Raw genomic sequence first — 17,247 nt, forward strand, 5'->3', positions numbered from 1 at the left:
CGTCGTTGTCGTCGTCGTCTTCATCGTCAAACAACCATGTTTTCATTCATCAATTGTCATTCGGTCTGCAGCAATAAAATGCTCAAACTATATTCATCACCGGACTTGGATTCATTGTACGACGCGTAACAGCCTGGAGCCCACTTAAGCCTCTTAGCGGCCTTTTATAGGAAAACGGACGCTATACCTTCCCTCTCATAACTGCCTGGGGTTGTGCTCAAGCTTCTAACATGAGGATATGCGCTTTGTCTTTGTTTATTAACACTCTAATTCAAACACGTTTTCATTCTGGGCTGCTGGTTTTTTTTACATTTTGCAGACCGTGTGTGACGATTAAAACAAACAATTGACCCAACACAGTCATCACTAGAGCTTTTGAGAATAAACTGAGATTACCAAATATGAGTAATTTGGACGTTTTTTTATGTTAGAAAACAGGTGGTAGTATTATCTGACCATTTCATTTAAAAGATTGAATCCTTATCGGAATTGATATTATGCCTGTGAAATTGTGCATTTTGAGCATGATGACATGGGCCCTTTGGCGTCTGATGCCCTCAACCCTGTAGGTGATGCAAGAGTTGGGAGAGGATGATGCTGCAGGATAAGGATTGTGACTTGAAAAGGATGTTGTCACATACACACACACAAAGTATTAATATAAAATAAGAGAATCCTTTATGAGTCACATAATGAGAATATTTGCAAATGATGTGGATATGGATATATCTTCATCCTGACTCATGACATATGATGATCAATATGCTGATGCTAGATATATATATAGACTAAGGAGGCACTAAGATAAGATTTAATGCACCCTTTTGTACATTGTTTCATTTCAGTTTATGTTAAACGGACATTGACATCACATTTCCCTGAATAAAAACACAAGCCTGCACTTTACCTCTTTAGGGGCATTTTGTATTTGTCAGTAAAAAAATTATGATGCATCAGTATGTGATCCTCTTGCAATAAATCAACTATCACTGTATCATGATATTATCGTTATAACGGACTATTTATTGAGCATCATATCGACTTGCCCTGTGAATCCCAGCCCTACACTGTATACAGGTGTATATAAATATGACTGTGTACGTTTATTTTCTTCATCCATCAAGGATCGTAAATAGCGACTCGTCTTTTATTATTTCCATTGAGTGAATCATTTCACACCGCATCACATCCCTCCGCGCGCGCGTCTATCTGCGATCTGTTTAGAAAACCTGCCACCCAGCCAGACCGCGCCGCGCGTGCGTGCGTTCACAATCTGACCAACATTTCTAAAAATAGCTCGCGGCTGACGTCACTCAGCCAAACGTGTATCAGTCGCTCGGCGGCGGTGATGAGGAGGGGGGGGGGGGACTTTTTTCTTCTTCTTCTTTTTGGGTTAGGGAGGGGGCGCGCATTCCTGTCAGCCAATCACAATCCTTGCCTCCACTGAGGTTCCCACGGTTCGACCGCTTTGAGCCAATACAGAACAGGGACCACGAGAAAGTGGGCGCGCACGTCGTCAGGAGGAAAATAGTCGGTGACGCTCCCCTCGCTCGGTTTTAATAGGGCGGTTGGACCCTGCCGGTTTTTTTCTTTTGCAAACAGCCAATCAGAGTGCACTCTGCCACAGAAGCAGCGAATCAGAGGCCTGGCTTCCCGCTGTCAATCAACCCCCTCCCACCGTAGATGTCAGAGTGGGCGGGACGTGCGCTCGGCTGTAGTTCCGTCATCCCGCCTGTCTGCGAGGCTTCAGGGGCCGATGTTGATCTGGACCAACTCCCGCTGCTGCCGGACCCCGCCGAAGCTTCCTCTTTTATAAGGCTGACGAAAATCGGCAGCTTCTCGGTTGAGAACATCGCGCCCCCGCCCAACGGTGGTTTTTTGGGGGGGCTGGGGGAGAGGTGGGGAGCCGGGGGGTGGGGGGGCTTCGCTCGGCGGGGGCTACAAGGAGGTACAGGAGGAGACTGGATCTTCCGCGTCCAGGCCAACTGCGACGGAGCTCGGCCTGACGGTCCGGCGAAGCCCCAGCACCGGGGGGACCGCAGCGACAGCTCCCCGTGGCTGTTACGCTCGACATCGTTGGCGGTTGCTGGTGACACCGTGGAGGGAGCCGGCCAAGCCCGCAGCGCGTTCGCGTCTCCGCCGTGGTACCGCATCTGCAGCTGTCAGGCTACCACCGACAAGGAGCTCGGAGTTAGCGGCTCGGTACAGCTGGATCTAAGAAAACGCATTTCGGACCTTTGATCGAGATAAGACCGACTTGAGGAGGCGGCGAGGCGGCCGGAAAGCCACGGATCGCCAGTTGTCCAGTTGTCATCATGGGCAACGCGCCCACGGCCAGGAAGGGCAACGAGATGGAAAGCGGTGGGTACCTCCGCCAGCACACATGGCTGCCGGGCAGTACCTGCTCTGCTCCGGCCCCATGACACGAGCAGAGACGGTGTGATCCGACAGGCTGTGGTAGCTTCACACAACAACACACACACACCGTCCGTCACAGGCCCATTCCTGCTCGGCACTCCATGAAGATCCCGCTTGTGCCAGCTCCCAAGAACGTACATCATATATATTTAAATCCACACTCACACATGAATGAATGAATGAATATGTGAGTATGGTTCAGCTGTGGATCTATTTGATCTGATTCATGTGGATGCTGAGGCAGGATGGAGCAGGATGTAGTGGTGTGTCCTCTGTTCAGATTCACTGTATGAGCTGTGGACACAGAAATGCTGTTGTAAATTACCCTGATCTTGTTTGGTGGAGCCATGTATGTCTGCAGGTCGGTCTGAGCTGGTCTCAGTGCGCCTGCTGTGGTCCAGTGGGAGGGTCACAGTTATGGTATGAGAGCATGTCAATGTAAAGGAGTGACCTGCGTTCGTTTCCTTATTGGAGTGAGGCTTATTACTATATATATATATATATTACTTACTGTAAGGTCAGCCTGGGTTGTAGCTGGCTGGCCCGAATACCCATTCACACAGATACATGTTTGAAATATCTTGAAAGACAGCATTAGATGTGGTTTAAGTGCGTAATCCAGTGTCATAGTGTTTGTACATTTTCCTCAGCCATATCTTTTTTTCAGGGACATGAAGCCTTGCCATGTTTGGAGAAAATGATAGGAACCAAGAGCACATACACGGCCAAGGCCCAACTGTCCCCCTATGACACCTCATTTATACTCACTTGATCCAGATTTTTATTTGGATCTGCACAACATTTCACAGACATATATATAGCAATCCTCTTAACATTTCAGGTTTTAAAACTTGAAGATGCACAAACATATACTTTGTGAACTCAACAAAGAAAATAGAGTTTCTTGTTAAGAAAGTACAAATTCCTTTATCATCTTTTTAAGCAAAAAAAGTTAACTTCCCATTATGCATCCTTCCACCAAGTTGTGTGGTAACCGCTCCAGTACCTTGAGTGTAATCTTGCTGACAAACCAACCAGTGTAACGCGGGTTAAAACATAACTTCCTTGCCTGATGTAAACATTTAAAGTCAAGCTTAAATGTTAACAAACACTTTATACCTGTGACCGGTGCATTTGCTTCCTTTAATTTGGTTTCCCTTCGCCATGAAATGATAATCCTCCAATTTTAGTCTTTTAATTGCACAAGGTTTGAGGACAAATAATAGACAGATTGCAGAAGACAATGTTTTAAGAAGAGCAGGATCGTGTTTGACACGATCCTGCTCTTCTTCACTAGATTTCACTAGTGTGTGATCATCTAATTGTACGAATTGTTGTTTTCTTTACCCTAGAATCGCGCTTTATATTTAAATAATCTAGTTACATCAGGAGCGGGTCCTCTCTACAGAGACCAACATGTTTTTTAACAGTAATTCCAAGCTGGACAAACTAAACACCTTTTGAGTTGAATAACAACTGAAGACTGCCACAGTTTATCTTCCAGGGTGAGGGTGAGGTGAGGGCTATTCAGCTGCAGCATGTAACTTCACCCATAGTGGTCACTATAGTCTACACACTGCCGCTTCAAATGAGCACAAGAAAGCTTAATGTAGAGCAATATTTACAGAACAGGACAGTTCTGGTGGCTGAAGGTGAATAATCTGCGTGTTTGGCACCTTCTTGCATTTCATCCTTGGCCCCTTACACCTTTGGTATTCACATCCGTGCTGAGAGATCCGATAACAAGTGGCCAGCTCTAAGTACGTCTGTTCACACCTGGCAATAAAATTCATCCTGATTGGGTCTCCTGTGACTTGTGATCAGATCTCACTTCCTTCCCCATGCAATTTAACACAAATTACATTTTTGTTAGTTAAGACCTAACGATGTTGTTATGAGCCAGTCTGAGTTTCCAGGTAAAACAAAGAAGTACGTTCGATTCGTAGTGAAACTGTACTCAGGGGACGTCAGCTGAGTAGGAGGTCCTTCCTATGTGGCCCAGGACGGATTTGTGTTCACACTGCTAAAGGAATGTGGACGCAAGTGGCCCAGTGCACCTCCGAATGTGATGTGATCTGATCTGAGTTCATGCACACCTTTACTTAGAGCTGTCCGCTTGTGATAGGATCACAAAAAACACATGTTAAAACCAGGTGTCTTGCTCTAATGTTTTGCACTTTCTTTCTGTGTTGTATTTATTGAATCTGGAAAGGATCAAAAAAGAAGAACATGCATTTGAAACATGTATTCTTAAAACGTGTAGACAGCCTTATCTGGACTGTATAAGTACAAATGATTTCAGAAGTTATATATTTTGTATTTGCCGTATCACTCTTTTCACACATCACTAAAGCTTCTGGTTTTGTCCTCCACAGTCAAGGAGTTCCTTGCTAAAGCCAAAGAGGACTTCCTCAAGAAGTGGGAGAGTCCTGCACAGGTTAGTGTTATGATATGACATTTCATCAACGTTACATATATTTGACTCTATTAAAATGACCTTTTTTGATATGTATTGAAAAAAAAGCTGTAGTCTTTCTGTTCTCCTATGTGTCACCAAAGTTATATAGTTTATATGTGGGATGCTCTCCTTATTATTATTTGCATTATATTAATAATAATGCAATAATGCATATTATTCACTCATCATCAGTGGAATTTCACTTGCATTTATATTTATTTAAAATTAAAATTCCTCTCACCTGATACCTGAGAGGAATGTCGCACATCTCTTTGGAACATTTTAAATAATTTGGATGATGACATAATGCAAGTGGTTTGTAAAATATGTGGAATGATGGTTTCTATTTTTATTTTGCCTGTAATTATTTTATCCATCATTTCAGATCAACGATACAGTTAATGTAAATACATTTAGAAATTGATCCTTGATGATAATCAGCCGTGTCATCCAGTTATTAAAAAATAGATGGAGGTTTTTTGTGCTTCCACACATAAACAAACTAAAGATTTTAGACTATTAAAAGGACAGATGATGTGTATCAGTATCCTTCACATTATACAGTATATACTACTTTCTCCTTCTCTCTATCTTTCTTTTACAAAACTATTAAACTATACTTGAATCTAATTGACTTATTAAAGCATTTTTCAGATAAATAAATATACTTTTTCTTTGAACTTTGAGTAGATCTCAGTGATCAGCATTTTACAGTAAGATTTGCACACACCAAAATATGCACAAAATAAACAAACACCCAAAGAAAAGAGAAATTATAGTAATGAGTCAAGTCTATTTATATAGCTCATTTAAAACATCCACATTTGACCAAAGTGCTGAACAGGCTTAAAATATGAAAATATAAAAATATGTATAAAAACAGAGAATTAATAGAAAGTACAACAAGCAATAAAATGTTAAAGCTCCTATATATTTGAGAATTTAAATGACTTCCCACACCACAAACCCCACCATCCTATTTTCACAAAAACCAACTAACGCTTTTTGTTTCGTGCGTTCAGAACACTGCTGGCCTGGAGCAGTTTGAGAGGTTGAAAACCCTGGGCACGGGCTCGTTTGGCCGCGTTATGCTGGTGAAACACAAAGAAACGGGACAGCATTATGCCATGAAGATCCTAAACAAGCAGAAGGTCAGTCTGGGTTGGGGGGTCGTGAGGGTCATGGTGGAGTGCTTATAAATGTGTCTGAAGAGCACTCTCAGTTACTGTTTGCACAGGCCGCTCATAGAAAAAATGATCATGTCATTGATGTGGAAATTCTTACAAAGCCTGAGACATGTATGGAAATCGAGAGAAGGCCTGGACCTCATTGTGCTAGAGGTACAAAAAGACAACGAATTTCAGGTGCATTTCTTAGTTTTTCTCTATGAACCTTTTTACACCTGCTTATGAAAATATGCTTATCACATGCCAAGCATAGTCATTTTAGCTAATTTGGAATAAAACTCTACCTGATCCCTTTAATATTTAGAGATTAGATAAATATTACTAATTGGATAATCCAGTGAATGTATTACCAAAAATATTTTTGATGACATTTGTGACGAAAAGTTATGTAAATCTAAATCTTGCCATAAAGCTGCTGCATAAAGCTACATGTCATTGTGAGCATGAGGTGTTTATGTGTACTTATATTTGCTTGGGTCTTCATCTTCTTTTGGAATCCTATTTTAGAAAACGGTATTGCCACATCAGTTCTTTACATTTATGTTCATACAGAAGCTCTGCACCTCCTGTAGTGGAACAGGATGAGAGCAGCTGATGTCATTGAGCATTTTTGAGACCACCTGCTCAGACTGTGTAGTTTATCTCTTATCTCTCCTTTTACAGCCCCTCTGTAGCCTAATTACACTGACAACACTTGTTTGTCAGATTTCAAAAAGTGGAAAAATAAGTTTGTAAAGCTTCACTTATTTCCTGAGTTTCTGCCTGTGTTAGCAATGTTTTTGTCCAAGGTGAAACGTTTGAAGCAGTAGTGCCAGTTAAAAACTATATCATTTGAATTTTAATGATTTGCCGGCCATGCAATATATATAATGCTATACACTGAAAGTCAATTATTGAGGCTGCTGTGATCTTAAGGAGGAAAACTAAGCTTTCAGCTCTAAGTTTCTATTGGAATATAACAGAGACAAATTGTATTAGCTAGTGTTAACAGGCCCCTTAAATTCTGGACCAGTTCTAAAACTGTTGAAGATGCATATATAATGTTGATTCCCGACTGAATCTGAATCCACATAAACTCAGCTGGACATTAGTGGTAGTAACAAGATATCAGAAGACATCTACGCTTCGAAACATCATTACTTTCTCTCTTTTTTGCAAGATACATATGGTCACTCTCTCTCTTCCTCTCTCTTTCTCCCTCTCTCTTCCTCAGGTGGTGAAGCTCAAACAGATAGAGCATACTCTGAATGAGAAAAGGATTCTTCAGGCTGTCAGCTTTCCTTTTCTGGTGCGGTTAGACCACTCATTCAAGGTATGCTAAATTTTCATTGAAAATAATTAATATAGTAAATGGCACACCAAGTTGTCTCTAAAGGAGTGAGCAGTGTATCATGAGTGTGCAGAAGCAGAGAACCAGTGCCACGTTCAACTGCTGACTCATGATTCAGCCCATGAACTGGCCATCATGATATTATGTCATCGTCTGTGTTGTTGTGAGTTGCCCCAAGTAAGAGATACACAATTTGACAAGGGCTGGACAATAAAACAATATGAATAATTATTGCATAATTTTCATCATTAAAAATATATTGCACATCAGTGTTAATTTTGGCAGCTATTTTTGATTTAATCTTAGTCTTAGTCTTTTGACGAAAATGCATTTTAGTTTTAGTCACGTTTAGTCATTTTTATCCTTCTTAGTTTTAGTTTAGTTTTAGTCGACCAAAATAAATTACATTTTAGTCTAGTTTTAGTCGACGAAAACTAATTACATTTTAGTCTAGTTTTAGTCACATTTAATAGCCACATTAAACTCCTTTTCTATAAAAACATATAGCTGGAGCCTAATAGCTCAAAAAAATATATTTAGTTTTAAATGTGAAAACAAAAAGTGAGAGCAGGTCAGACTGGAGGCGGACAAAGAAACTGCAGCTCGGTAGAAACCAACTGCAGCTTCTGCTCTGATCAAGAAGCTGAGGCGCTGATCTCTGATCAGCAGAGACCAGAGAAACTCTGTGTTTTCACTGTTTCCATAGTTAAGAAGCAGTGAGTCACTGAGAGGCTTCCTTCACGTGTACTAGCTCTGATCTTGTGTCTCTGAGCGAGTGCGCGTGGCGGGGGGCGGAGCCTCGGGACCGGTGCGCTATCTGGGAGGACACACACACACACACACACACACACAGACTCACTCGCCCGCTCCTGATTCTTCATGACGGCCTGATACGATGATGTTAAAAAAATGATTGTGACTTAGTCAACCACCAACATTTTTTTTTTTCTCGTATCGTCTCGTCAACGAAAGTTAAAAATAGATTTAGTCATAGTTTTTATTTTCAAAGATCCGTTTTCGTTACGTCTTCGTCTCGTCTTCGTCATGGAAAAAGGGTCGTTAACGAATATATTTCAACATCGTTTTCGTCAACGAAATTAACACTGTTGCACATTCATTATATATCGATATAATGCCTATACGTTGTCTAAACACAATGAGGAGATTTGAGACTTTGAAAATGTTTTGCTGTTTGTTATTCTTTGCTCATAAAGAAGAGTTTAAAACCTTAACCTTTTACCCAGGAGCAAATATCAACTTGAAACAAATGATAATGTAATATTTATCATGATAATTAAACCATAACACACACACAGGAAAATTAACAGGAAAAAGAATAACAATGCCAAGATTCGTGTCATTTATGTATTCATACACTTCAGTATATAGCGTAATAAATGTACTCTGAGGATGAGGGTGGGAGAATCCTGGTTAGTTTTAGAACCTGATAGGTTTTTTTATTCTTTTATTCTGAAAATTCCCACAGAAGGTAGTCGAGCAGTGAGGATGATTTTGTCCTCTCATGTCTTGAAAAATCCAATACTGTCAGGAACATGGAGAATTTCATCACACCCAAGTCTGTTTCAGGTCGGGAGTGGTCCAGTTTAATACACTGCCAGCACTGAGGCCACAGATAAAGAACAACAAACAACAGATGTGAAAAACGTAGCAAATCAAACCTGTTCCGAAAACTTGAATCAAGGACAAGAGTCTTGATTTTGGTGTGTAAACATGATTGACACAACGTGAGGTACTTATTTTTAAAAGTGCAACAAAAATACAGACATGGTGTGGATAGACCTTAACTCCAATCATCATTGACAATTAAACCTATTAAGAGTAATAAGTGATAAACAAATACAGAGTGAACTGAGCTTAGCTGCAGCACACAGGCGCAGTGAACTAAAGAAAAACAACATTTGTCTTCTTTGGCTTCTTACTCTCATCTTCCTTCTTTGACAGTGGCTGCTTGTGCTTGAACAGACTTACTCTGCTGATGGCCATGCTCCAATGAAGTCCTTATTTGGGTTAAGCTGTTGAGATGCACCATGGACACCTCAAATAAACCTATTAACAGAATATTCCCGTCTACGTGTGGCGTCCAGCACACAGATAGCACAGTCAACAACACACGTCACATGAACTGAGCGCGACAAGTGCGTTAAGAATTAAATCCTCCTTGATGATGCAAAGCTCGGGTTATTGAGCTCCACTTAAAGAAAATATGATTTTTGGAAATTGAACATGCCCTTGGATGGTGCATGGCCTTAATTCAAGCTTTTAAATGGTAATAACTGTAGTAAAGCAGGAGATTCATTTCCACTTACCAAAATGACCAGTTTCTATGTCGTCCGCTTGCTCATCCCTTGTGTGTGTATCTGATTAAATGCATGTGTGTACGTGAGTGAGTGAGCGAGTGTCACTAACAGGTCCTCTGTCTTCCCCCAGGACAACACCAACCTCTACATGGTGATGGAATATGTGCCGGGTGGAGAGATGTTCTCCCATCTACGGAGAATTGGCAGATTTAGGTTAGTGCCTGTACGCAGCGAGTTTTACTGCACCAAAGCATTTTATAGTCACATACAGAAGGAAACATGGTGACCTGTGTACTCTCACGTCAACTGTGTTCTCCTCTACTCTACTCTCTTTTTTTATTCTAACTTTTTCTCTCAATTCAGAGTTGGAATTGGACTTTGTTTTATTTATCACTGTTCTGTACTACACACTCTGCTAAACCACCCTCTGTCTATCTTCCTATGATTTTGTGTGTGTGTCTACACGTACAGTGAACCTCATGCTCGGTTCTACGCTGCTCAGATCGTCCTGACCTTTGAATATCTGCACGCTTTGGACCTGATCTACAGAGACCTGAAACCTGAGAACCTGCTCATAGACCAACAGGGCTACATCCAGGTAAAAAGGTTTATTTCGCTATTTCTATATAAATCCCTGTCGGTAGCAACATGCATACATGTATTAAGGAACTCACAAGGCCTGAACGAACAATTTTATTTCAGTAAGAGTTCGCAGGTTGATGCTAAACAGTGGCAGCCACTTTTCTGACATACCTGTGGCTTTTGAGATTTCAGGCTTGCTCCATACCCCCCTGATATGTCAGTCTACAGCCATTCACCCCCCCCACCTGAATTCTCCACTATTCAATTATCTGCTCATGGTTTCATTCAACCAAACCTTGAGAGAACTTTGACGCTTCATTTGACAGTTGGACGGAGCTTTTAACTTCAGTGCTGCTGCAGTTGAATTTCATGTTTAGTAGTCCTGCCATCACTCTCCACTAAGTCTTTATTTAAGTGTCTTAAAAATCAATAGCCACATCTGCATGCATCTATGGCTGTGTTGTGAATTCACAATCACCTGTGTTTGCTGAATGGTTTGCGGAGTGGGGCTGCCGTCCTGTAGCACAGGTTCTGTTTCCATCTAGTGGTCAACAGTGTAACGACAACTAGTGGAAAGATGCATTCTTGCCACTGTCTGTCTGTCTGTCTGTCTGTCCTTCCTTCACATGGTTAAACTCGGCCAGGCGTCCTGAGAGTATCATTTCTCATATGTTCTTTCTCTTCCTCATTCCCTCCTCCTTGTGGATGCTTTCCTCTCCCAGGTGACAGATTTTGGCTTTGCCAAACGTGTAAAGGGCCGGACCTGGACACTGTGTGGCACCCCAGAATATCTGGCCCCAGAGATTATTCTCAGCAAAGTGAGTTACCACTGTTCCCCTTTAAACTTGGAGTGGGAGTCAATCATCTTTCCTTTCACATTCACTCATTAAGCACTTGAACAAAATGTGACAATTAATTTAAGCAAATTTGAAAGCAAACTGAATAGCTGAATAAATACTGGGATTACTGGGTTGTGCAAATTATTTATTTAATTCGACTTGTTGATTTCACAAAGTATCACTACTCTAATACTGCCTATGATTGGGCATATTAGATTAGATTAGATTCAACTTTATTGTCATTGCACAGTACAAGTACTTAAACAACGAAATGCAGTTTAGCGTACAAAAAAAGGAGTTAAAGTGCAGAGTATTGTGCATATATGAAATGTAAATAAATAAGATATGTACAGTAGCAAATATATATTGAATAATACAGTATTGACTGGTATTGTATGATATAAAAACTATGAGCAGTAATAAAGGAAATAGTACAGTATTAACAGGTATTGTATGATATAATAACTTTAAGCAAGATAAATATATACAAATATATTAATATGAATATACTATAGGCAGGATAATACAGTATCATATCATATCATAGCAAAGCAGCTGAACCTTTCGATGGGATGCAGGTTGGGCTGGATAAATAATATACAGTAAAATAGTAGCTAGACGTGAATCAGGATCAATAAAACTAAAAGATGTTTTAGGAAAATCTTGAAAACGTTTCTCTAACTGTCTTCTCTCCACCAGGGGTATAACAAGGCAGTGGACTGGTGGGCGCTGGGCGTGCTCGTTTATGAGATGGCAGCAGGATACCCCCCCTTCTTTGCTGACCAGCCCATTCAGATCTATGAAAAAATCGTATCAGGGAAGGTGAGTTTGAACACAGTAATGTTGGCCATGCTGCCTTCTCTCCTCTTGTACTCTGCTGATTGCTCTGATGCTATTCTGTCCTGTAACACAAACAAGTATTTTAACAAAATAACACCTTTAAGTCAGTATCAGTTGTATTTTGTTTATCTCAGTCTAGTTTGGCTTCAGTTTGATTTTTATGACAACTGAGGGATCCTCAGGTTCTCTTTCATGTTTGGAAGGGGAGGGTGAGGTGAGGGGTATTTAGCTGCAATATGCAGCTTAACCACTAGATATCACTAGATCCTACACACTGAACAGTTAATTGATTTTTTCTTTTTACAGCACTTTCTTTAAATCATCGTGGTTTGTAAGAATTTATAAAACACAGGAAAATCTGTTCCTTTGTGACTGAGGTTTCTACCTGTCTAATACTCACTGGTGTCACAAAGTGAAAAACATTACAGAGTGTATAAAGCAGGTGTTAGAATATTATTGTGTTTTATCAATTAGGAATTTTTTTTACTAGTATATTTGAAAAGTCACATGATCATCTCACATCTCTAATCTGACACTGTGTCCCTCCTCTCGCTTTCTGTCTCAGGTTCGTTTCCCATCTCACTTCAGTTCAGACCTGAAGGACCTTCTGAGGAATCTACTACAGGTGAAACTTAGATATATAACCTGCCGTCAGACATGCGCTGAACTCCAGAAATCCTCAGGAGTTTCTCCACAGGGGCTGTTTGTTTGAACACAAATATCTGTTGTTGGAGTTTCTGCAGATTTTTTCCATCTGGTCCCTGGTTATAAAGTCCGCAGAAACTCTGGAGGAGCCGATTATAGAACACAGCAGGAGGTCTGAGTAGTTCATGTGTGAAAGAAAACCTCTGGAGAAAGTCCAGACCCAACTCTCTGGAGTTCCTCCTGAATCTATATATATATATACCTCCACCAAGGCCTAATAGTGCCCTTAAATTTAATCAAGCATCAAACCAAACTGTCTTTCACTCCCCTTAATATGCCCAATAATTGTTTATATCAAGATCAATGAATCATTTCCTGGGAATATGGTAAAGCTCTATCTCGCAATCTTAAAAAAGTGACCAGAAAAATCCTGGATCTCCCAAGTACATTTTGTCTGCACCCATGTCAAAATGTACTTGGTTCAAATTGTCTTGTGTCCCATTCTTTCATGGAAATCTTGGCAGTAGTTTTAGTCTAATCTGCTAGAAACCCCACAAAACAAATGGACAGTGACAAAAACATAACCTTGGTGAAGGTAGCAAAGACCTCAGCCAATTTGATGATGAATTTTCTGTTTTCAGAATTAAATCTAATGTAAAAGTGAGGAAAACGTTCTGGTGTTGTCTTTCAGGTTGATCTCACAAAACGTTACGGGAACCTCAAGAACGGGGTCAACGACATCAAGGGACACAAGTGGTTTGCGACCACCGACTGGATTGCCATCTTCCAGAAAAAGGTACCATTATACTTTGCATTTTCTCAGTGTGGATGAGAGCTCGCCTCAGTTATCTTTCCTTTTTAAAGCGGCTGTTTTTGACCTTGTTCAGGTGGAAGCTCCCTTCGTCCCCAAGTTCAAAGGACCAGGTGACACCAGCAACTTCGACGACTACGAGGAGGAGGAGATCCGCGTCTCCTTCACTGAGAAATGTGCCAAGGAGTTTGCTGAGTTCTAGAGTTAAAAGAGCGACAGAGGAAGAGAGAAAGGAAGTAGGGAGAGTCACAGGTAGGCTGGTCAAGTGGGAGACCTGGGGAGAGAGCCCTGTCTCCTGTCCAATCACAAGCACCAGCTACAAAAAAGAGGGGAAAATGGGATAGAGAATGGGAAAAAGAACCAGGAGACTGATAACCAGCAGTGTTGCCTTTTCTGTTGCTGTTTTTGTTGTACTTTATTTATTATTCTGTCTTATTTATGAATCCCTTTATAATGAACGTGTGCTTCAGATTCATGGGTGTCGGGACCCTCACTTAATTAGAGTTGCCTCCACACAAGGCCCCCCCCCCCCCCCCCCCCTCTTTTATCATTTCCTTCATCGTTTGTTCACTTCTGCACCAGAACATAGAGACATCAGTCTGTTCCAACCTCCAGTCTCTAAGTCATGACATAAAGCCAATCAAGTCTTGTACAAGCCGAAGTCTCAGTCTGCACAAAGGTTTCTTCAATTTAAAACCGACTTCTCACCCGCACTTTGCGTTCATAGCGGGACGAGCATGCTAATAAGTCAATTTAAAGGCGTCTCACACACGTATGCACTTTCAGCTTAAATGACTATATGTTTGGAAGTTTAGGTTTAATTTTCCTGTAAGATGTAATCATGGCGCCTCTCAAATCATAGACAACATACTTTTACTGTATGTCTGTGGTATGATGAGCCAATAAAGAAGCAATCAGCAATGGGTCATCAGCTCAAAGTCATTGTAGATGACACCTAAGGGGGAAAAAGTATTGAATTTCAGTGTAACCCCATATTTATTTCTTGTCATTGTTAGCATAGCCCGGCCTTGTGCACATGTACAGCACTCAACTTTTAAATGTTATTAGATTCTAGTGGCTCTAATGATGTCATGTCACGCTAACAAACGAGGGAATAACGAGAAGGGAACATCATGGAAAATATCTCAGTTTTATCTGTGTTTCTGAGGAACACTGTTACATAATGGTATCTCAGGTTTGAACATATCACTCAATAGACATCCTATCAAGGCAAGTCGTCAGGATCAGAAGGTTAAGAAGGCGTGCTTCCGTCGTTCGTTCTCCCCCTTCCAGAAGAATTGCTTTTGCTAACGTTAATGACTCTGTTTGGTCTTGAAGGCAATTGCTGTCTCTGCTCAGAGCTACTAGTCAAGTTGATTGTGCATGTGGAATCAACAATTTGACCCTTTGTCATTTCTAAATGAACGAGACCATGTGAGGCAGACTACCTCAAACTGCTTCTGGTCAACACAACTCTTTGACCAGTCATTGGTGGCGCTGTGGATAGTGTGCTTTGGCTCTATGGTCTTCTATAGAAACTTGTGTTTATTTTCATCTCCCCCAGCTGCCACCCCTCCTCCTTTCGGACTACACTCAATGTGACAGTCTTAACCCCTTTTCCACTGGTCAATAAGTCCACTCACACCTGCTAACATCTGGCTTTTGCCTGCAATGAGGAAACAATCTGCAGTTAATCCCGGATCAAACAACTCTCCGCTCCGGTCAGCAGTGTTGGAAACGTGACACCCAGGTGAACGCGCTAATTTGGCAAGATAGCGATGCGAGAGTGCCTCTGTGTGTTTGGGACGTTAAATATGTGAGAAAATTGAAAGGCAATCTCCTCTACTGGCAATGGGAAAAGAGATAATTGTGTTTTTTGTTAATTTACCCACGTTTCAAAAAACCTGTGTATACCCACTAATTTTGTTGTAAAGACGTATTATATGTTACAGCAACTCTGTGTTGAAAACATGCGTAGGTTTTGCTTTGTTTCATTTTTTCATGTGGTGATGAAGTAAAGAGGACTTGGTAATCCGTTGAACTAGGTTAGGAGAAGGCAGAGCAGCTGCAGCATATCCTAGCTAATGTGCTGAGAATTAACTAAAAATGTTCCTAGTGCACAGTGTGGAACCGGCTATTTAAGTACACGACACATAGCACTTCAGGTGTACAGCATCTCCTTAACTCCTGAACTATGACAGCAGAGGACTTAAGCAGAGCCCCAAAAAGTTGTAATTGTTGGATTCATTCATTCAGAATTTCATCTATGAGAAAGCTGTACTTTAATGTGTGACCATCATCAACACAATTGACAATAATTGATCATTTGGTTCATACAGGCCTTGTTTTACTCACTTTTTATTCACTTTTGTCTTTCCTGTCCAAACTGGTTCAGATATTGGGGGGATATTACAAGCATTTTCTCAAAGTTACACATTTGTAATGTGTAGCTATATGTATGTATCATTTGTCATTTTAATGATTTTCAATTTGCAGCTTGAGCCGAACGATCCATTCCAGATTAAATTTAGGTTTATGTAGCTCAGTTTCCATGGCTGAATTAACCTGATATTTGGGGGATGGGCCCAACTCAAAATACCAATTCTCCCATTATCTGTACATTTTGTACAGTTGTGAAATTTTTGAATATTCTATGGCCCCAGGTTCACTGATTGATTTGAACTGAAACTAATTGGGAATATGTACCATGTAAACACATATCAGCTGAATTAATAAGGGTCTTAAAAGGCCACTCCATTGAGGTCTTACTTCACTTCCATAAAATATTACGTTCGCAGCCTGTAGGCTGACACTTCTTTTTGATGTAGTGGTTAGCAATGCCGCCTTATAGCGAGGCAGTTCCTGGTTTGAATCCCAGGTTTGGCCAGGGATTTTGAGACATAGTAATGGAACGAAGCCTGCAAATCAAATAATGAAGCAAGATCCACCTTAAGACCCCTCATAATGTCAGCTGATGCCCAAGTCTGGCATATTCCCCCAACAGTTCATCAAATTCAACACCATGAGAGCAGTGAACCTGGGGCAACGGAACAAGTCAACGCGACTTGTGACCAATTGGGTCCATTACACTCCCGACGCTGTCCACCACTGTTTCACCACTTTTCATATTCCACCAAGTACAGAGGTGAAGCTGCTGCAAAAAGTATCAACCTGAAGTCAACACCATATCAGCATACACCCCTTCATTTTGTCAGCAGCTCACTTATAGGGTGTTATGGTCTGATTTACAAACCGCTCTTTGATTATTATTATTATTGTTTTTATTATTATTATTATTATTATTGTCATGACATTGTAAACCACTTGTCGAGACGTCACAATTGCTGTATTTCCTCCATGTCCAGTTCAATGTTGACTCTTTCATCATCATGGACAAAACGTTTGAAGTTATAAAACAATATTATTCTCTGTGCCGTCTGTGTTTTTTGCAGTGATACTGACTTCCTCCCTCTCGATGCAGGCACAATGCTGGTTCATACTGTCGCACTTTTTAGGGAAATAAGACCCCCCTCCCAATGTAAACCATGTTATTTCCCCCACCCCTGCCACACACATACATGCACACACGCAGACACACGCAGACACACACTGCAAATGGAAGCGTTTAAAGTCACGGGATCAGTGGCGTAAAAAAAAAACATGAAGTGTAATATTTTGCAACATTAGTATCATTCCAATAAAGTTTTACTGGTGAAATTCTACTGAACTTGTGTGTGTTTCCTGGATGTTTTGGTTTATTTGGCAGCATCAGCAGCCACACAGTCGCAGGAAAGTGAACATTATTTGATGACACCACTT

The 17,247-nt window shown here is 41.0% G+C and overlaps 1 protein-coding gene across 1 annotated transcript; it reads left to right on the top strand.

The window, feature by feature from the left end:
* The first annotated feature begins 1,943 nt into the window (after window positions 1-1,943).
* On the top strand, window positions 1,944-17,150 carry LOC133953933 (cAMP-dependent protein kinase catalytic subunit alpha). The gene is made up of 11 exons (XM_062388113.1): window positions 1,944-2,361; window positions 4,794-4,855; window positions 5,899-6,027; window positions 7,277-7,375; window positions 9,842-9,924; window positions 10,183-10,309; window positions 11,016-11,111; window positions 11,832-11,954; window positions 12,538-12,597; window positions 13,309-13,413; window positions 13,505-17,150. The coding sequence occupies exons 1-11, from the start codon at window positions 2,316-2,318 to the stop codon at window positions 13,628-13,630; spliced, it is 1,056 nt and encodes a 351-aa protein (XP_062244097.1). The 5' UTR covers window positions 1,944-2,315; the 3' UTR covers window positions 13,631-17,150.
* The last annotated feature ends 97 nt before the right edge of the window (window positions 17,151-17,247 follow it).

This window comes from Platichthys flesus, chromosome 5 (assembly GCF_949316205.1).
Source record: "Platichthys flesus chromosome 5, fPlaFle2.1, whole genome shotgun sequence".
Taxonomy (NCBI): Eukaryota; Metazoa; Chordata; class Actinopteri; order Pleuronectiformes; family Pleuronectidae; genus Platichthys; species Platichthys flesus.